This window comes from Salvia hispanica, chromosome 6 (genome assembly GCF_029641045.1).
Source record: "Salvia hispanica isolate PSC_SH4W2 chromosome 6, Shi_PSC_v1, whole genome shotgun sequence".
Taxonomy (NCBI): Eukaryota; Viridiplantae; Streptophyta; class Magnoliopsida; order Lamiales; family Lamiaceae; genus Salvia; species Salvia hispanica.
The window spans coordinates 21,697,684-21,719,123 of record NC_142697.1 but is presented as its reverse complement, the minus strand read 5'-3'; the positions used below and the strand labels follow the sequence as shown (position 1 = coordinate 21,719,123).

General features: G+C 36.2%; 3 protein-coding genes across 9 annotated transcripts; all 3 read left to right on the top strand.

The window, feature by feature from the left end:
- Positions 1-5,005: 5,005 nt before the first annotated feature.
- On the top strand, positions 5,006-7,486 carry LOC125207855 (transcription factor SPEECHLESS-like). 2 transcript variants are annotated; one of them, XM_089060484.1, is made up of 4 exons: positions 5,037-5,123; positions 5,242-5,562; positions 5,658-6,116; positions 7,129-7,486. In XM_089060484.1, exons 1-4 carry the CDS (start codon positions 5,121-5,123, stop codon positions 7,192-7,194), a joined length of 849 nt encoding a protein of 282 aa, XP_088916610.1. In that variant the 5' UTR covers positions 5,037-5,120; the 3' UTR covers positions 7,195-7,486. The 2 variants fall into 2 exon arrangements, with proteins under 2 accessions (XP_047963314.1, XP_088916610.1); XM_048107357.2 differs by having other exon boundaries at positions 5,006-5,562.
- Positions 7,487-8,241: 755 nt separating this feature from the next.
- Positions 8,242-13,375, top strand: LOC125206380 (polypyrimidine tract-binding protein homolog 2-like). 6 transcript variants are annotated; one of them, XM_089061329.1, is made up of 12 exons: positions 9,034-9,102; positions 9,178-9,240; positions 9,311-9,387; positions 9,530-9,587; positions 10,478-10,540; positions 10,631-10,704; positions 11,534-11,626; positions 11,806-11,863; positions 12,115-12,219; positions 12,306-12,387; positions 12,568-12,680; positions 12,760-13,375. In XM_089061329.1, exons 3-12 carry the CDS (start codon positions 9,350-9,352, stop codon positions 13,072-13,074), a joined length of 999 nt encoding a protein of 332 aa, XP_088917455.1. In that variant the 5' UTR covers positions 9,034-9,102; positions 9,178-9,240; positions 9,311-9,349; the 3' UTR covers positions 13,075-13,375. The 6 variants fall into 6 exon arrangements, with proteins under 6 accessions (XP_088917451.1, XP_088917452.1, XP_088917455.1 ...); XM_089061327.1 differs by having other exon boundaries at positions 9,527-9,587; XM_089061328.1 differs by having other exon boundaries at positions 9,035-9,102; positions 9,182-9,240; positions 9,527-9,587.
- Positions 13,376-14,259: 884 nt separating this feature from the next.
- LOC125207673 (ATP-dependent zinc metalloprotease FTSH 11, chloroplastic/mitochondrial-like) lies at positions 14,260-21,218 on the top strand. Its single transcript, XM_048107113.2, has 17 exons — positions 14,260-14,812; positions 15,162-15,315; positions 16,306-16,398; positions 16,523-16,611; positions 16,783-16,906; positions 17,173-17,292; positions 17,373-17,423; positions 17,560-17,621; positions 17,874-17,931; positions 18,319-18,444; positions 18,522-18,602; positions 19,055-19,184; positions 19,491-19,639; positions 19,907-20,188; positions 20,355-20,444; positions 20,523-20,576; positions 20,827-21,218. The coding sequence occupies exons 1-17, from the start codon at positions 14,286-14,288 to the stop codon at positions 20,977-20,979; spliced, it is 2,343 nt and encodes a 780-aa protein (XP_047963070.1). The 5' UTR covers positions 14,260-14,285; the 3' UTR covers positions 20,980-21,218.
- The last annotated feature ends 222 nt before the right edge of the window (positions 21,219-21,440 follow it).

Here is a 21,440-nt window from a genome sequence, read left to right as displayed (position 1 = left end):
GCAGCAAAAATTCAAGAGTAATTTTCTTTGGGGGTTTGCAGTTTACAGGTTGTAGTTAAGATGCCAGTTTTAAAGATGCTAATACTGGTGGGGCTACTTCTTGTACGGACTCCTAGTCATGTTCTCTTGCAAGTTGCTCAATTTTCCCGGTATTCTTTTGATTGTTAATTGTCCTCAACCTATTTTTTATTTTTTAAGCTATTTATTTTATTTTATTTTTTGTTTGTTACATCTTTCTTGTGAGGCATGTTCTGAAATAAAACATATTTCACCTTCTGAGTTATATTGGGTAATTTATCTTGAGAAATTATAGGTGTCGAAATATATTCATGCTTGAGCAACATCTCGAAATGAAACAGATCCCAATACATTCATCAGAGCAGATGTTATCTTGAAGACAGAAGTGGTTAGTTCTTGTAGTCAAATTGAAAGGTAAGCTTTTTACCCCGTTTAAGTAGAGTTGAAAAGGCTGAAAGGGTCCAATTAGTTAACTGAAATTACTGAAGCAATTATGAAACATACACCAGGTTGAAGATAAGTGTACCAGGCTACTTACTACTATGACTTTTAGTGAAAAACTTTCTACTCTTTCACCAGCAGGCATCAAAGAAAAGAAGGTTGTGTTTGATTTTACAGTTCATTATTGAGCACAAGGTGTGTGTATAACTCTGTATATCAACTCTTATTGTGGACATGGGTAAAATACAGTGAGTTTCTCAGGTCTAAACTTCTTTCCTCTCCTAGTTTATTTGTCTGTCCTTAGTTGTACTCTTTTACCACCGTTAAAAAACTGAAAAATAGTAAAATTGAGGCAATCAAAAGTCAAAGCATGATGAAGACTGCTAGGTTGCAATTTCATATAGATAATGACATATTTCCCCTTGCGAACCAAAGATTGTGTGGTCGACTGCTTTATCATAATTGTTCTGTAGTCTCACTCACCTAACGCCTGCATTCATCTATTAATGCACAGTTGATATCTTTATTCAACAGTGTCCCGAACCCATATATTCAAAACAGAGCCTAAAGTTTTTGGCTGAGCATCTAAATGTCAATTAATGGTATGCTGTTATCTAAGTTTGTCTTTTGTATTTTATAATATGTAGACATGAAAACCAACCAATTGAAGTCGAAAAAAACAGTAGAATAACTACTCATCATGACTGGTGGCGCCTCTAGGCCTGAGTTTGTACAACACTAGAACCAAAATGCCAAATTTGTTATTTACTTGCAATCCGCACACATGATGAATAAAAGTGGATGTCTTCTGTCAGTAACTACAGTGTTTTAGAATATTCTCAAAATTTCTCTTCTTCCTTCTCTTGTTGTTATGTTTGTGCTTTCTGTAGTTGTATTCCGCATGCATGCATTGTCGACCCAGAACTTTGAAATGATTCCGTGATTTCGATTACTGGTTATTACTACTAAGAAAACTGATTTGGCATTGTGATTGTTTGGTTTTAGTAAATGAGAAAGATCACATGTGTTATTTGGACAGCCCTCTAACTAAGAAAGTTGCACACCCTAGTTCCACCATATATGTGATCATCATAATTTCAGCCAATATATGTATCTGTGTTCAAACATATTGGGCCGGGGGAGTTGCATCCGTAGCATTGCTATTATGTAGGATTGAGATGTGACGGAGAAGCGGGCCAATGGAAATCTAAGCAATCAAGGAGGTGGAGCCCAACAATAGGCTCTGAGATCGCCCGGAAATCCTGCTCCGACCGTGGATTTACCTAGCAGCGCCGTGTAAAACCAAATGGAGGTAAGTGGTAAAATTCATTAGTGTTTAATGCTGGGAATCATGCATTTTGTGGGTCTGCTTTTAATGGTGAGTAATGAATAGAGCTTGGGAAGGGATGGCCCAGCCATATTTACTTCAACAATCTTGTCCCACACATTTAAAAGTTACTAGCGCATATTTCTATATCATTCTTCCATCGAGGAGGGTTAGGTTAGATTGATTGCCATTTATATTTCCTGACAGAAGCTGGGATAAATATACTACTACCATGCTACACTTTTAACTTAGAATTTATGTGTTTGTAAATATTCTCTGTAGCAATCGAATAAATGATAATAAGAGGGTATTTAACTGATTCCAAATATCATATTTTTTTTGTTTTATTGGTATATTTTTCAAGGTAATATGAATGACTGAATTTGAAATGTGTGATTTTATGTTTATCTTCACATTCAAATTCAAATATGAATAATGCACTCAAATTTAAAAGCCATAAAGATTCCTTGGAGATTAGGGCAGCGCCGTGCATATTTTTGAGATACGTACGCATTATAAAGGGAGAATTGATGACAAAGAAGTGGAGTTGGATTTGAGATTTGAGAACCAAGAAAAGAAGATTGGAAAGGAATAATACTTTTTTAGTTCCGTGACACATTCTCCCTGTTTGAATGTCACATTCTAAATAATATATTCCTTTGTTTCACAATAAGAGTTATATTTTGTCAATTTCGTTCGTTCCACAATAAGAATCTTGTTTCGCTAATATTTTATTATAAAATTAATATGAGTGGGACCCACATAATTCCACTAACTTATTCAAACCACTGCTCTTCTTAATTTACATTTCTTAAAACATGTGTTTAAACCAAATTGGACTCCTATTGCGAGACATTAATCTCCCTCTTACTAAGGATGATGTCATACTCTTAAATTTAACAAAATTGTAGCCGATTAGTTCACAATCTAGGTAATCTGAGTAAGGTTAATCCAAAATTAAGATGCGTATGTGGATATGGAGGAATGAGTGATGAAGTTGTGGGATGCAGAGTAAATGAAGAAACACGTACTCGATGGATGACGTTGATTCAGAACGCACTCCCATGCAAATTAATGGCGCCCTACCTATTCAATTGATCTGCCTACCTAGCTCGCTCAAAAATAAAAGAAATTAATTAAAGAAATGCGGGTGGCACGGAGATATCGTGTGTCTCTGTGGCTGCGCATTTAAACCCACCTTCTTGAACCTCCCTTCTTCTTTGCAGACACAACTTGCAGGCTCCTTCACATTTTTCATTTACTATTCTCACCCATCATCTATTTAATTTTGTCCTTTACCCAACATTCTTCACTTCTACCACTAAGAGCACTCCCAATGGCGTCGGCGAAAACTCGGCGACTTTTCGCCGAAAATCGCCGAGTTTTCGCCGACCAATGAAAGGAATTCGGCGAAAAATCGGCGATTTTTCTCCCGATTTAACGCCATCCGGCGATTCATCGCCGAAAAATCGCCGAATCATCGCCGCCCACTGTGGGCGCGATTCGGCGATAATTCGACGTTTTTTTATTTTTAACGGCTAAATTTGTAAAAATGAAATGTTGAGTTAGGGAGAAATAAGGGAGAAATAAGGGAGAAACCATTGGAGCAGTTGGCTAAAAGTTGGCTAAAAACTGGGGATAAATTATGGTGCTGATGTGGCGCTGATGTGGCAGAAATAAGGGAGAAATAAGGGAGTTTTAAGGGAACCCATTGGGAATGCTCTAAACCACCATTTTCTTTCTCTAAACTATACCTAACATGCTCATATTCTCATAAATAAATTAAGTAAATACACCCTCCGTGTCAGTCTAAGTGGAACATTTCTATTTCGGCATGAGATTTTATGTACTACTCCTATTATTTTGTGTGTAAAGTAGAGAGAAAAAAAGTAAGAGAATGTTTCTATATTATATGTAGAAATGTGTCATTTAGGACATCCCAAAAATGGGAAGAAGGGAGTATTTAATACTGTAATAATAAATTAGTTACTCCAAGTTGCATTCACATTAAGTATCGTTTTTTGAATGAAATCATTCATTTCACATATCAACTTTAAATTTGATATGATCGTTATGCCAATGTTGTAAAACAAACATGGGCTTCTGCAAATATTGCAGACTCTCATTATATTTCATGCTACTTTTCACTATATATCAATATATAGTAGAGACAAATATTAAGCTTCTTCATGCATTAATGTAATGATTCAGACTTAACCATAGCTGCAGATCAGAATTTCATGATCTCTCCACTCCTTCAATTTATAGCAAGCAATTTGAATTTTGTAAATCAGGTTCAATGACTTTAAATGTCTAGTATTATGGTGTTGTATATATCCAATATTTACTATATGATTATATTTGAAAACTTGAAATTCGATCCGTCATCTTTCAGTTGTTCATGGCTGTGGGATCCACTGTGTATATATGATTATTGATCTGCTGGCTTTTATATTTTGTTTTTTTGTAACTTATTCATATAGCACTACATATGTCGGGCCAGACAATCCTAAATGTTGCAATATGCAATGTCACATTCCAAAGCCGATCGAGCAGTTACCCTATCTTTTTATGGACAAAAATGATTCTACTTAAATAACTTACTAGATATATATATATATATATATATATATATATATATATATATATATATATATATATATATATATTGCAGCAATCTCCTATTTTTCAGTCCCATAGTTTCTTACTTTTTGATCTGGTTTTGAGATTTTAGGCCTTTTTACATGAGATGCATGTTGACGTGGATGCATGCGATCTAACATGCATGCGCATTGCCACTATATTTCTCCACAATCAACTAGTAAAACTACTGCTATTTGAATTGAAGTCATGCAAAGTAGAATTAGCAAAATGTCTGCAGCTGTAGTTGTTGATATATTAATCAAACAAATTGGAGTAAGTTTAAGCTAAAACTTAGTCGTTTATACCATCAATCCATATACATCATGAGGATCAAATAGAATTATTTAAGGATTCAATTAATTTGAATTTATATCAAAATACATGCATATGTACGATTGGAAGTAGACGATCTACTGTTCCATATAGCCGTGCAAAACAAGTCTGAGATCTCATTCCCTACAAGTGACAGTAATACAGTAAATACGTACACTGTCATTACATACTCCATATGAGGCTGACACAGACACACAGTACTTTTCTGTGCCTTTAACCTAATTACCTATTGAAGACTATATATCAATTCCCTCTCTCTCTCTAACGGCTCTGCAATTTATCATTCTGTCACTCTCTCTTCGCCCTTTTCCCCTAACGTTTCCGCCTCACAAAAACGCAATACACATACTACTATTTGATGGTGATGTTCCGTCCCTTTCTACTCCTCCCAATTTGACTCTTTTTTTGGGGTCCTTAGCTTATATACTTTCTCACCCTTTTCCCTTTTCAAACCAATTTCTCTGCCGATTTTATTGTAGAAATCCATGGATGCTGAAACATTATCCGGATTTTTCGAGGAAACCACGAATTTCTCGAGCTCCGACGACATCTTCAGCATTCTCGAAGCATGGGAATACAACAATCTGACGACATCACCGGACACCTTCGAGTTCCAAAACTCGGCTCTTAAAAAGTCTCAACTCGCCGCCACTTCTCAGGCGTGCAAGCGGCAGAAGGTGAGCACGGTGGAGGAAGGGCAGAACAAGTCGCACATCACCGTGGAGAGAAACCGCCGGAAGCAAATGAACGACCATCTCTCCGTGCTCCGCTCTCTCATGCCTTGTTTCTATGTTAAAAGAGTAAGCTATAGCGTAGCAGCGCTCTTCTTTAATTATTTCCGCTGACTCGAAAAAGTTGATTGTCTAATCTAATGTCGTAATTGCAATTTGCTTAGGGTGACCAAGCGTCGATAATAGGCGGAGTGGTGGATTACATCAACGAGCTGCAGCAGGTGCTGCAGTCCTTGGAAGCCAAGAAGCAACGGAAAGCGGCTTACAACGAAGTCCTCAGCCCCAGGCCTTCGCCTCTGAGCCCGAGGACTCCGCAGCCGAGCAGCCCCTACAAACCCTGGATGCATCCTCTACCAAGCCCCGTGGATCCTTCTCCTTGCAATTCTTCCACTTCCTCTACCATCAACGACGCCGTCAATGAGCTCGTCGCCACCTCCAAATCGCCCGTAGCTCAAGTTGAGGTCAAGTTTTCCGGCCCTAATCTGCTCCTCAAAACGATGTCGCACCGCCTCCCCGGCCAAGTGCTCAAGATCATTTCTGCGCTTGAAGAACTTGCCCTTGAAATCCTTCACGTCAGCATCAGTACCGTTGACGAAACGATGCTCAATTCTTTCACCATTAAGGTAACAAAACTTCCATTTGGAATTAGTATTATTCTTGTTATTTTATTTCATTTGTGGACGAATATAACTTCTTTTATCTATATACATGATGTTATTAAAAGGGAAAGAAAATTATTACTAAGGGCGTATAAAATTTTTACACAAAGTGGGCGAACATATTATACTATGTGCAACACAACATAGTGTACGAGGCGAGTTACACAACGTGCATTGTAATGCTTTTGCACAAGTCTGCTGAACACTCGCCTTCTCCTCCGTGTGCACGCCACCGTGGCTCATAGCTAATCAGTGCCACGTACACCACCTGCGAGTTTTTTTTTTTTTTTTGGGAGCGGGGTAGGCTTCATTTGAGCCGTTTTCATTATTAATTTTAATAAAAAATGGAAAAATCTCATGTAATATAAAAATAAATTTATTCTATTCTTTTATTTGTTCTAAATTTTACTACTATAAAATTTTCGTTCTTTTAATTTTTCTTGTGGTAATATATTTACTATTATTAAAATCTTTATTTTTCTTCTAAAACAATTTTTGTCTTTTTTATTTTTAAAATTTTGAAGCATTAATTATTTAATTATGTGATTTCAATTTTAATGAAAGTCATATTTTTAATTAAATGGTACTATATCAATTTGGTTATAAATATAATTTCAAATTAGATGAAATTTGAAAGAATTACTACTGTATAAAATATAGTGTTACATTGCTTGTGACGACCTAATAAACATATTGAGATGATAGCTACCTACCCACTGCATACATGTATCTTAATCATTAAAAGTTAAAAAACATACAAGGATATATGATTAGTGTACCTATTTGTATTGATTAATGGTAAGCTGGGCCATATTTGTGTTTCTCTTGAAAACAACCTTTCTTCATTGAAAACAACAAGATACTTCTGTTTTATTTTTGGACGTTAATGAATAACTTCTCCACCTACTGCTTACTGTTTGATCTATTACACATATTTTAATCTCATCATATATTGTGTCTTTTGTTTAACTGTTAGATTGGGATTCAGTGCCAATTGAGTGCAGAAGAGTTGGCCGATCAGATTCAGCAGACATTCTGCTAATTATTAACTAAGTGGGAGAAAGCATTTGCAGTTGGTAATGGGAATAAAGCAAATGTGGATAAGCTTCTACACTAACCCACTGTTGCTGTATTAATTAATTAATGTAGTCGTTCAGAATTAATTAAGTGTAATGTGTAGTTTAGGTTAGTTGATTTCTTTACCTTTCTACTTTCACTCCACTAGCAATCCCCATGGATCATGTTAGATGCCCATTTGTTCAATTTAATTTAAATTGAAATGTATCAATTTAATTTAAATTGAAATTTATGATATTATGGAGTGATTAATATTCGATCTTGGTTGTCATACATTATACCTTTGTTTGTATAATTCATCTTTTGTTATCTTGACTGGGAGAACGATGAGTTTCATGAACCAAATTTTACTAATATTCTTTCAACTTGATTTAACACTTCTTTGGTTCTAAAAAGTCTCAATTCTATCAAGCATTTGAACTTCACATGAAGATAACGATGGTAAAAAAAAACTAGTGCATGTTTTTTATGAAGAGAATACAATGATTCGATCATAAATATATGTCGTAGGACCACAAAGGTCACACCCTTCTAATTTGTATGACAACTGCCAACTTAATTTCATTGCTACATTGTTAAATTAACATAACATGTGTCGATGACAAAAAAATATTGTCAGCCACCTATGTTCACTTGTGAATTTTTTTTTAAAATCACATTGTTTCACCAACACACGATATGTAGGAATTTATTTTGGAATTTTATACTCATTCGCACTCGAAATGACTTGAATCTCGAATCCATTGGTTAGAGAGGGAAATTTACCAAGCGTGCTAAATGGATTTTAAAATGCTAGTACTATGTGTTATCGATTATCAAACAATATTTCATGGTTGAAATTGTTGAACTATATATCAATTGAATGATATTTATGGATTACATAAAATCGATGTAACTAAGAACATGGACAAATGGGCCGAAGAAGTAGGCCTAGACCCATCGTCACAAAATAGTGTCATCATTGTGGCCCAAAAACAAAAATATGACATTGCATATTTGCATCAACCACGCAAAATCTCTCTCTTTCTGCAAACTACATTTCCACCCAGGCTAGCGAGCGAAAATAATCCCTAAAATTTCACATAAACAATTTTTTTTCGCTTTCGATCTGCAGCTGTCTACCGTCTCGGATCCCTAATTTCATAACTATTCTGTCAGGTACTCGTCCCTGTGTCCTTTGATTTACCTTTATGCCTCATTCTAAATTCTGTTTATTAAGTTACTCTTTTTGTTGGTTTTTTAGGGTTCTTAAGTTTAGATTCTTGTTTACAGATAGAGGTACTTGTTTGAGGCTTTATCCATTGTTGTAATGTGATGATTTTCCGTTTTCTTGCAATTAAATTACTTACAAATTTAGATATGCTTTTTTTGGTTCCTTTGATCCCGTGCGCTATTTCCTGGCAAAGGAGTTCGGTATTGCATCATCATCCAGGGTATTATTTAGAATCATTTTTTGCTGTGTTCGGTTTTCTTTTACCCGTTGTCGTATTGGGGAGTTACTTACGGATTTATGCTTGTGAACTGAATCGGTGGCCATACACAATTTAGATCAATGCACTGTGCAGACATGATTATCACCTTGGGTTTGGGAGTTTGACGTTTCTTTATAAACTTTAAAAGTCATAAAATCTGGTCTATTTTAAACAGCATAATTGAATTCGAATTTTTCCATTTTGGACAGCTCGGAATGTCATCAGTTTCCAGCCAGCCGCAGTTCCGGTACACCCAAACTCCATCCAAGGTTCTCCATTTAAGGAATCTACCATGGGAATGTACTGAAGAGGAATTGGTTGAGCTGGGGAAGCCATTTGGGAAGGTTGTCAACACAAAGTGTAATGTTGGAGCAAATAGGAACCAGGCTTTTATTGAGTTTGTAAGTCTTAACTTTTGCTTGATCTGCGACTTCTTGGTAGTTTCTATGATCTGATGTGTTTTCTCTTAACCCCAGGCAGAACTAAATCAAGCTATCGCTATGATATCATATTGTGCATCATCATCTGAGCCGCCTCAGGTACGAGGGAAAACCGTCTACCTACAATATTCAAACAGGCAAGAAATAGTGAACAACAAAACTACTGCAGATGTTGCTGGAAATGTACTCTTGGTAACAATTGAGGGAGATGATGCACGTCTTGTTAGTATTGATGTCCTACACTTGGTAAGCAATTGAGCATCCCCAACACGAAATCAAAGCATGCAAATTTGTGGCAATACAAGGATGTTAGTTTGATATTATTGTGCCTAGATTGTGGTATGTCCTGCTTAAGCTTTATTTAACAAGAGTCTGAATGAATCAGCAGGAAAATGCCAAGGAAATATCTTCGATGGCAGCTTATTGCATTGGGAGAAAGAGCACATGTGTGTTTGTCTTCTTTCTCCTTCCTTAACACTCGCTCTTTCTTCCCTTCCTCCGCATAATGATTCTACCCCGAGCTACTTAAGAAACCTCAAATAGTTCCTTTTCCCTTTTCTTTTTTGGTTTTTTTTTGGCACCTCACTATTTTACTTCATAACCTTGGTAACTCTAGCATTTGTGTTCAATTTTGCTTGTTCATGTCTTTGTACTTAATGAATGCTTTCCATTTTATAATTTTAGAAAGGAGATCTCACTTGACTAGTTTTTACAAATGCTAGTCTGTAAAAGTGTTTCTGCAATCCCAACAATGCAACTGGGACCAGCTTAAAACACTTTGATGCCTTAGGATGTTGTACCTGACAGTTGAGAAATTATTGGGTACTCCCTGCAAAGTTTGTCTTGTTATTTCCCAGTCTGCATTTGGCCAGCATTTTAAAACTTGTCACAAATACACTATCCTAGTTTGTGTATTTCATTCATAATACAATATTACAATGACCCTTCTACAATGCTAACAAGTGTTTACATGGAGTCTATAAACTGTTGCCCAATTTTGTCCTTTAGTTCCTGTCACTTTTTTTTGCAGGCTCTGCACATCTTACATGATGTGAGAGATTTATTCCTGTTTCTTTTATTGACATATCTCATTCAGTTCTGTATACTTTAGGTGGGATTTTATTTAGTTAATCCTTAAAAATGCGTTGTTCCTTGTCACTTTTCAGTCATTTTTATGTGTAACCTCCTATTGGTAAACTGTTACTTTGTGAATGTTGTGGCTTCTTTTTTCTTCTTTTTTATTAGCTGGATGTATGCTAATTAAGATTTCAATAGACGTAATCAATAAACAATGTGTGCCTTTTTCTGATTAATTTATTTGTTGCTTGATTTGCAGGTATTTTCAGCCTTTGGGTTTGTTCATAAAATTACTACCTTTGAGAAGACTGCTGGGTTCCAGGTATATATCTTCAGTAGATCTTTATTCTGATGACATTGTTTTCTTAATGGTTTCTATCAGTATATAAAATCTGTCTTCCACTGCCATTAGGCTCTGGTGCAATTTTCAGATTCAGAGACTGCCTCTACTGCCAAAGATGCTCTTGATGGGAGAAGCATTCCAAGGTAATCTGGGTTTTTATATTTGGCTTTGGGATCTACAACTGTGCTAAAGCGGTACTCCCATGTTCCTCACACCACTCTATCCCTCACTCTTTAGCTGGTTCTAGTTACTATAGCTTTAATAGGTATATGATTAAGTTTATCCTTTCTCGGTCCTGGGTGTCTTACTGCAGTGAGTAGATTTTGGGGAGATGGTGATAAGTCAAAAAACAATACTACTTCCGTCCCACAATTGGAGTCACATTTGGTGTGGGCATGGATTTTAAGAAATATAAAGAAAAGTGGGTAGAATAAGTTCGTGGACTATGAGTCCCACTTATATATAGTATTAGTTTTATAATAAAATGTGAGTGGAATAATTTGGTGGAATGTGGGGCCTACTTATCATTTATGGTAAAAGTGAGATGTGACTCTTATTGTGGGACGGACCGAAATGGCAAAATGTGACTCTTATTGTGGGACGGAGGTAGTATTCGAGTAGGGTAGAGTTGACTGGATATCCAACGCGTGTGAAGTATTGACATCAATAACTAAAAGATGTATATCATCTTGTGTAGCGACCCTACTTGATTGTATTCTGAATAACCAATTGAAAACACGCCTACTTGGCTTGTATCAGGAGAAGACAAAGCTGTTTATCAACATGTTGAATTATCTGTGACATAACTTGATTCAATTAGCCTGTTATACACATACTTCAATTTTGAGGGTGTTTAAGTTATTTTTTACTATGTACTTATAAAATAGTCTGTTTATATGTGTGTTTTATAAGTAATATATGAGAAATGAAACTTTTTGTCAATATTCTGTTTCTATCTTTGTTTTGTGCCAGGTATTTGATTCCAGAGCTCGGACCATGTTCCCTTAGGATAACATATTCTGCACATACAGACTTGAGTGTAAAATTTCAGAGCCACCGTAGTAGGTAAACTAAGTTTTCTTTTTGGCCTGATTGCATTATGGTAGACTGAATTGTATCATGGTTCTGGTTTCACAAGTTCTATGAATTCATATTTGAAATTTATTTGACATGGTCCCTTCTCTGTTAGAGCTATGCCTATACTTATATAACATTCTTATCTTTTTCTGCTATGGTAAATTTAGGGACTATACCAATCCTATGCTCCCGGTTGCTTCATCAGCGATAGATGCAAGTGGACAGGTAATTTGTTTACACTAATATGTTCAAATCCACTGCTCCTTAGTCCTTAGTATGTGTGGATAGAGGTATCTGAGGGATATGATTGATGTATATACCTTTTTCAGTTTCTGCTCAATGGTTCCTTTTGTTAGTGGCTTTCAAGATAATTTTTTAACCTGGTGATGACATGCTAGAAAAACTATTTACTTGGGCCTGAAGTTTTATTTGTGGATGAGAGTAATTTCTTACAATGTGCTTCTGCTTTCTTTCAGTTTAGTGTAGGAGTTGATGGGAAAAAAATGGAGCCTGAGAGCAATGTTCTACTTGCTTCCATTGAAAACATGCAATATGCAGTTACCTTGGATGTTTTACAAACGGTACACATCTGAAACCTTAGAATTCCTTTAGACATTAGTTATACGCTCATTCCTTACTGATGTACTGTAATTTGTTTGCACTTCAGGTCTTTTCATCGTTTGGACCTGTCCTAAAAATTGCCATGTTTGATAAAAATGGCGGTCTTCAAGCATTGATTCAGTATCCAGGTAGTATAAAATTGGCTAGTTGCTATTTGTTGCTTTTTACACTTAATCTGGTCTTTAACGAATATGCTAATTTCTTGAAAAAACTATGAACTTATAACACGAAACAGTGATTGATTTTAACTAGTTTTCTGTCTTTTTCTCATTGCTTCATTCCTTCATCTATTATTATGCATGCTGCAGATGTCCAGACTGCTGTTGTCGCAAAGGAGGCTTTAGAAGGACATTGCATATATGATGGAGGATACTGTAAGCTTCATATCTCATATTCTCGGCACACTGATCTCAGTATAAAGGTGAGATGCGTAAAATGTCAAATTGAACCAGAGAACATGCTCTTTCTGGACTTGTATATTGACTCAATTATGCTTTCAGGTTAATAATGATAGAAGCAGAGACTACACCATCCCAAATACTCCAGTTCTAAATTCTCAACCCGCAATTTTTGGAGGACAACCATATTCTGGAGGCCCAGGCTTTCCTACTTACAATGGAACGCAATATGCTCCAGGTCCTGATCCTCATGCAGCACCGCCGCCTCATTCAACAGGCTGGAACCCAGCGATGCCTCAGCAAATGCATAATTACCATTATGGAGCCCCCCCTTCAATGGGTCCTGGGGCAGTACCGTCTCACTTGCAAAATGGGCAACCACACTCATCTCCGATGCACCCTTATCATCATCAATAGCAAAGTTATGAAATCATGGTGCAAAGTCAGAGAAGCTCCAGTCCCTGTTCACTGGCCATGGGAACTGCTTCGTCGGTTAATGCTACTGCTGTTTTGCACATCCATATCGTCTTAAATTGAGTTATAAAAAGGCAGGATTTTGGTAGCCAAGGTTGTGCCTCCCTCCTAAGTATGGGCGGTGTTCCATGAAATGTTGACCTATCTTCTTTTGAGTTTTATCGTCGTTTGTGTTGTAATTTCTATTGCTGACATCTTAGCTTAACTAAATATAAATTTCAACGTGTGCAGTTTGCGGCTTCAATGTGTGCTTATAAGCTTTATCCTTTATTGCTCTAATCATGAGTTTGTTTCTTATCAATTATCAATCATCATTTTTGTTTGACCTTAATATAACGTTGTGAGCGTGTGATGAATCACATTGGAAATATGAAATTCATTTTTTTTCATCTCTATCCCCATTATCTGAATATTTATTGCAAATTTTAACTTTTATTATGTTGTAAAAGTTTGGAGGTATTATAAATTAAGATTTTAGTTTTTTCTTACTATTTCTAAGCTTCTATTTATAAATTAATAACATAACAAATAAAAAAATCAAAATATAATGGGCGACTATAATCAAATGTTTTAATACACATTATATTATTGAGTTTCACAAACCACTAATATTATTTTAATTATTTTTCCATTTTTCTGTTGTATCGAACATTGCTAATATGAATGCATAGCGATTAAGTTTCTATGGTGCCAACTAGTAATTGCAAGTCCTTACATAACATGATATATTCTAGAATTAGACAAAACTGAGGGTAATAGTAGATATGGATAGTTATGATATGTTACTTAATATCATGATTATATCATGTAGTATTAGCTTTAGATTATGAGTCTCGAATTTCAATTATGACAATATTAATTTTAGGTCATGCATAGTGGATGATCTTGAAACAAAACAATTTAATCTTGAGTATGCGGAGAATAAGTTTATTGATTTCGTAGTCAATTTTCAGTGTTTGTAAATAACATGATTAAGAAATAAAAAAAATTAAAATAAGGTTACTACTTATTTACCATATAATCCCAGAAGGCATGGATAAGGTAGAAATCCAATCTTGTGGTAGGGAAGAAGAACACGGCACACTTTATTGTGGCTTTTAAACCCTCAATTTGGAGCTAATCTTGAAAGAATTGATTCTTTGAATCCATCAACAATGACAATAACACTTCAGGCTTCTCTCATCTGCAAGCCCTCAATCCACCAATTAAACCCTCTTCTTGTCTCTCTAAAACCATGTCTTTCCTATTCATCCCCTCAATCTTCTTTTCCTAGAAGGTTAAGCGCCAATTCCTTCCCCTTCAAGTCAAGATTTTTGCGGCATCGTTCCTGCTGTACATTGAATCCTGAAGATTTAACCTCACCCACTGAATCGACTAGTGGTGATTCTTTCAGCGAAAGCACGGAAATAGCCGAGCTAAGTAGCGGGCCTGTGCTCAATGAGACCTCCGGCGAGGTGAAGAATGGGGATGTCAAGGAAAGGCTGCCGATTATGGTGTTTCTTGTGGGAGTTTTCGCCAGGTTGAGAGAGGGCTTTGAGAAGTTTCTTTATTCGGATTGGTTCAGTTGGTGGCCGTTTTGGAGGCAGGAGAAGCGGTTGGAGAGGTTGATTGCGGAGGCTGATGCCAATCCCAAGGATGCTGCCAAGCAGAGCGCTCTTCTTGCGGAGCTCAATAAGCACAGGTTGTCATTATGTTTTTCCTATCACTCAAAACTCAAAAGGCGATGCTTTCACTAATTATGCTCCTATTTTTTTACTCGTCTTATGTTTGTAAACAAGATAAATGATTGCAGCATTTGTTGCTCAATGTGATGACGGATAGGAACGAATTAACTGTTGCTCAATTTGATTATATTGGCCTCACTCCTTATTGTTGTTAGGGATATTTAGTGAAGTACTATAAGCTTTGCACTTGTATGCTTACCACCTTCTTGATGTTGATGAATCCTTATTTTGTACGATAAAGTTATGAAGTTGATGAATTTATTTTTCGCAGAGTTATGATGAACTTTAATTTTGTTCTTTCTATAGTCCGGAGTCTGTCATCCAGCGTTTCGAACAGAGGGTGCATGCCGTAGACAGCAGGGGAGTGGTGGAATATCTCCGAGCACTAGTTTCCACTAATGCAATTTCTGAGTACTTGCCCGATGAGCAATCTGGAAAACCTTCTAGTCTTCCTTCTCTGGTACACATCTTATGTTTCTCAGTTTGAGAAGTATGGTGTAGTCTCTGTTTCGTTTCCATCAGTTAAATTAAGAGTTTCACTACTCTGTCTTATTTATCTTAAAAAAAAAAGTTTATGTACTGGAATGTGGAGATTTGATAAGAACCAATTCAGTTTCTGCCAACCACTGCTTCGTTCTAGTTGGTGCTGCTAGTACTTCCCCAGAAATATGAAGGAATATTCTACCAGTTCTGAGTCCCTTTGACTTTTGTATAGCACAGTATATATCATAAAATAAGTTGTTTAGAGAAGGCAAGATATTTTCATCATTGCTCGTTCCATTGACTTCGCATATTTCACTGACATTCTTGTCATTGAATGTCAATAACATTTGTCGAATGAATAGCATTGAAATTACAAGACTAGGAGAGAACTTCATAATCCCTCATGCCCAGTATTTCCCACTGCAGTTAGGAGTGCAAGTTGAGCTCAAATCACCGAGTGGCCTAATTGTGAGACCCAATCATTAGTGATTTTGGGTTTCCTTTACTATCCACATTTTTTTATAGTTTGAATTAGGAAACAATCTCCCATCCTTCTTTGGCGGTTTTACCAACCTCTCTCCTAACCATATGAATTAGAAAGAATCTCTTATTCTTGTCCCTAGGGACGTTTTAAGTTTTTAACATTAATAGGGGAGAATGCCAAGATACAGTAGGATCAGGATCTATTAAAGTTGATTAAAGTCGGGTTTTTATGGGAAACAGCCAAACAGGTGAAGTCTACGGTGGATTACACTGACTGAAGTGATCTCTGTTTGAATTCTGAGTGCTACTTTATTGTCTTGTTTTGCATTTGTCACATTAAATATTCTACAAATTTTAGTGAAGTATTTGAAGTTACGTTGTTGCTAAACAAATACCATTCATCGTAGGTTGTAGAATTTCTTATAACGTTGTTTTCTCAACACAATTCTACTGTCTTTGGCTAACTATTGAATATCATTCATAGCTGCAAGAGCTCAAACAGCGAGCTTCAGAGAATGATGAAGAGCCTTTTGCTAACCCTGGGGTGTCTGAGAAACAGCCGTTACATGTTGTGATGGTAAGTCAAGAAGAGACCTTCCAAAAATCAAGTGATCAATCACTGGAATAGTAGAATGTTGAATATTCTATGACTTCTGATTTCAATTATGTGTGTTCAACTCTTAACATCTTCTAAACTGCAGGTGGACCCAAAATTGTCAAGTAGATCATCCCGTTTTGCACAAGAAGTTATATCAACTATTGTGTTCACTGTTGCTGTTGGTCTTGTGTGGTATGAACACTACTTGCAACTTTAATACAAATACATGAGTTTGCTTTTGATGACATTGCTTGTTTTTGGTTAATTTCCTGGTTGAATGAAAAGTTCGATATGATCAAGTGTGCACTCAGATGTTTATCTTACTCTTATTCCTCGGACATTGAAATATTTGTGGTTATCAAGGATAATGGGTGCAGCTGCACTTCAGAAATATATTGGCGGCTTAGGTGGGATAGGAAGTCCTGGAGTTGGTACTGGTTCTTCTTATGCTCCAAAAGAGTTGAATAAAGAAATAATGCCAGAGAAGGTAGGTATTTTCTGATCACTTGTATTCATGTGCTGTCTAATCAATTTTGTTTATCACATTATCATAGATTATGCTTGATGCAATATTGCATTTTACCATGAGTTTCTACCTATGGGAAGTGCTCAGATTACTCTTTAGTCGGTGATGAATGGTTTATTTAAAAAGTGTACGACTGGTTTTTATTTGACATAAACCACAAGTTTCCTTCTCATTTAACTTATTGAGCTGTTAAAACACAATATAATTTTTAAATAGTACTGTGGCAGAATGTTAAGACATTTAAAGACGTCAAAGGCTGTGATGATGCTAAACAAGAGCTTGAGGAGGTTGTTGAGTATCTAAGAAATCCTGCAAAGTTCACTCGACTAGGAGGGAAGTTACCTAAGGTTTGTTGGCTGAAAAAACTTAGTTGTTACTTTGATCTCATTTTCCCTGCTGTGTCCTTTAAGAGGCCTTTGAAATTCAGGGAATTCTTCTGACCGGATCCCCTGGAACTGGGAAAACTCTTCTTGCCAAGGTATGCCAGTTCATATTGTGATGAAATATTTATTTACTCCAAACCGTCCTCCTACCAAGCAACATCCAATGAAGAAGGCCATTGAGTATGAGTGATATTATTCTTTTCTAATTACTGTATATCCTGTAACTTGAAGGCTATAGCTGGAGAGGCCGGGGTACCTTTCTTTTACAGAGCGGGCTCCGAGTTTGAAGAAATGTAAGAGCTTGTGAAAGCACTTGGTTTATTTCCTTTATTACTAAAATAGAATGACTAGTACTATATTATCTTGTGCACATTTATCTTTGTAGCCATGAGGCTAGTGGTGTGAACAAGTCGTTTGATAATTTTCACTTTCCAATGAGGCTAGCATTATACGGGATTTTGTATGTCCAAGATTTTACCAATTTATAATCGATACCCAATCCCGACACATGGGTAGAAAATTAACCACTCTTTTTCCTGTGCTAGGTTTGTAGGGGTTGGTGCTCGCCGTGTAAGATCCCTGTTTCAGGCAGCCAAGAAGAAGGTACAGTACTCATTCTTCCTGTTCACTCTGGTCATAAGATACCACTAAGATGTTTATCTTGGTGAGTCAATGACAATATTTGGTCCTTAACAAATGCTGTATGGAGATTTGCTCTGATAATCTAAATATGCTCCATGGCTGAAACTTCACTCTTCAGTACATATATTTCCCTAATACATCTGGCATTTTTTCATGATGAATATTGCATTTAAGTACTATCACTTAACAAAATAATTAGTTAATTTATAGTGTGAACATAGATCTTCTTGTAGAAGGGTGGAATACTATCACCTTAACAAATTTAACTAATGCTACTACATATTGTATGTCATAAAATGTATTATTGTTTCAACATTTCCGGGTATCTGAGTTTCTTTATGCATTTAGGCTCCATGCATCATATTCATTGATGAGATTGATGCTGTTGGGTCTACACGCAAGCAGTGGGAAGGTCATACAAAGAAAACACTACATCAATTACTTGTGGAAATGGATGGTTTTGAACAGAATGAGGTAAAGTCACATAGTAGGGCCCTACTTTCCAACTGTGTCTTGCATTCTAATTGGATTGCAATATGAACTTCTTACAGGGAATTATTGTTATGGCTGCAACGAATTTGCCTGACATACTTGATCCAGCTTTAACAAGACCGGGTAGATTTGACAGACATGTAAGTATATCTTCTCTTATTAGATGAGTATATTTTCTCATATCAGAAACTGCTTGGTTGACGCTGGAGTCAGTTCATCATTATCCATTGTGCCAAAGCTGTGCATTCTCAAGTATATCAGTCTAAAGTTGATTGAAAGTTATTAAACTGCTGGGACAATATTTAACAGTTGTAGACATACTGACATATCAACTTCTGGTGTTGCCAGTGGATCTTAACTTTTCCAAGAGAAAAATATCTCAAGACGCATTTTTTTTACTACTGTACATAGAAGCTTATTTACTTATTAATTAATATGAACATGTTGGACCTGATTTGTGTTCGTTTCAAACTTCTTTCTTTTGTTCTTTTTTTTTTCAAGTGCATCAAACAGATTTGTTTAAGATTTTATCTGTATTTTTTCATCGGAATGTTTTCATGCCTTGAATCTAACCCAAAAGACCTGTTTCTAGATTGTTGTACCTAGTCCAGATGTTAAGGGTCGTGAAGAGATATTGGAGCTCTATCTACAAGATAAACCTTTGGGGAATGATGTTGATGTAAACTCAATTGCACGTGGTACCCCAGGATTCAATGGAGCAGGCAAGCATTAGTTAGTCGTTATTCAATATTTTATCAACTCAATGACTTGATATACAGCCCCGAAAACAGAGAACAGATATCTGTATATTCTGTGCTGTTTCCTCTCACTTTAGAATGCGTCTAAAACACAATACTCAACTAGTTTGCTCGAGGTTGCTTGGGGTTCTTTGTAGATCATTTCTTGATTGCTTTGATCAATAAAAATATAAGAAAAAGGACATTACCTGATCTTAGTAGGATATATTCCCTTGTCCTTAATGAAATTGTTAATTTTGAAACATAACTAATGTGTTTTCTGATCAACAGATCTTGCTAATTTGGTAAATATTGCTGCCATTAAAGCTGCTGTGGAAGGTGCTGAGAAGTTGACTGCAGCACAGTTAGAATTTGCCAAAGACAGGATAATCATGGGAACAGAAAGGAAGACAATGTTTCTATCAGAAGATTCCAAGAAGGTAAACACTGAATTTTCACTTCTCTATATGCTAAATAAATTCCTTCACATGCCAAAGATAAAGATGCTCCATCATTTCATTTGTCCCCCTTCCTTGTTTGGGAGGGGAGCCAATGAATTCATTTTATGATTTGGAACAAGTTTGTTTCATGTGTGGATCAAATGTAATTTAGTATTACTTGATACATTGGAAATTGTGTTACCTTATTTTAAATGATCTCTGTGATAATTTTTATGTTGGTTGTCTGATTAACCTAGTTGCTTTCAGCTTACTGCATATCATGAGAGTGGCCATGCTATTGTCGCCTTGAACACTGAAGGTGCACATCCAATTCACAAAGCAACAATTATGCCAAGGGGATCTGCTTTGGGCATGGTCACCCAGCTTCCTTCTGATGATGAGACCTCAATCAGCAAGAAGCAACTGCTGGCACGTCTTGATGTTTGTATGGGGGGAAGAGTGGCCGAAGAGCTTATCTTTGGCAAGGAACATATAACTACTGGAGCAAGTAGTGATCTTAACACAGCGACTGAGCTTGCTCAGTATATGGTATTTCCTGCAATGCATTACCTTGGCTGACATATTTGGATGCAATATTTATCATCATCACTTGCAGAGGAATTTCAGATTTTCTTTAGATTTACTTTTATATGATATACAGTTCTGACAACTATTCTGGGAGTAAAAGTATCTTCTTTTTCCCCTTTTTTTCTAGGTATCATCCTGTGGGATGAGTGATGAAATTGGACCAGTTCATATTAAGGAAAGACCTGGTTCAGAAATGCAATCTCGTATTGATGCAGAAGTATGCTTCTGTTATCTCTTACCATTACATTTAGTAGGCTATATTGTGTCCATATAAAATTTTCTCTTCGTTTCTCAGGTTGTCAAACTATTGAGGGAGGCTTATAATCGTGTAAAAGCCCTGCTGAAAAAGGTTGGCTTATAATCATTATATTTTTCAAGGGTCACTCATCTTAGTTCTTACATCAGTAGAATATATAGAATCATTTGTATTCATGCTAAAGATAACTCTGCCAGTATAATAGCCGCTATAGAAAAAATAGATTGTAAAGATAAGACTTGATTAGATTATAATAGGCATATATATGCACATGTCATTACATTTGTTTATGCATTTCCCTATAAGGTGCAATTTGTTGAATCTTGTGAAATGCTTGTTGCAGCATGAGAAGGCATTACATGCTCTTGCAAATGCACTTTTGGAGTACGAGACTCTTAACGCGGAAGAGATAAAACGTATACTTGTACCTTATAGTGGATCAGAGTTGTTTGTAGAGCAGGAGCAGCAGGTGGAGGCGGAGCTTGTATTGGCTTAAGCCAGGATGCATCTCCAAATGGGAGGGGTTTGTACAGGGTATATTTAGCTCATTAGCATTCATCATAAGTAATCTAGCCATTTTAATCTCATCCCAGAATTTTTTTCTTTCTCGTTCATGTTGGATGAACCATACGAAATTGGAAGGTAGGTCAATTACATTGGAAAATTGTGCCCTGTATTTGGGAAAATTTTGGCTACTTTTTATATGAAAAATACAGGTTAGAATACTGTGCTTTATGGGAGGTCTATTTACTGAGATCTGTGTAGTCCTCTTCTCATTAAAGCTATAGCATTAAAATTGAAATTAAAAATGATTTCTTTTCTAACCAAATACCATAACTAATGTTTCTTACAAGTCGTAAAGTAATGCTCGGTGACCGGTAAATACAAATAAAATATTCTAGCTTCGATCTAGTCTATAAACTTCACTAATTAGATCTGCTTACATTCCTAACTAAA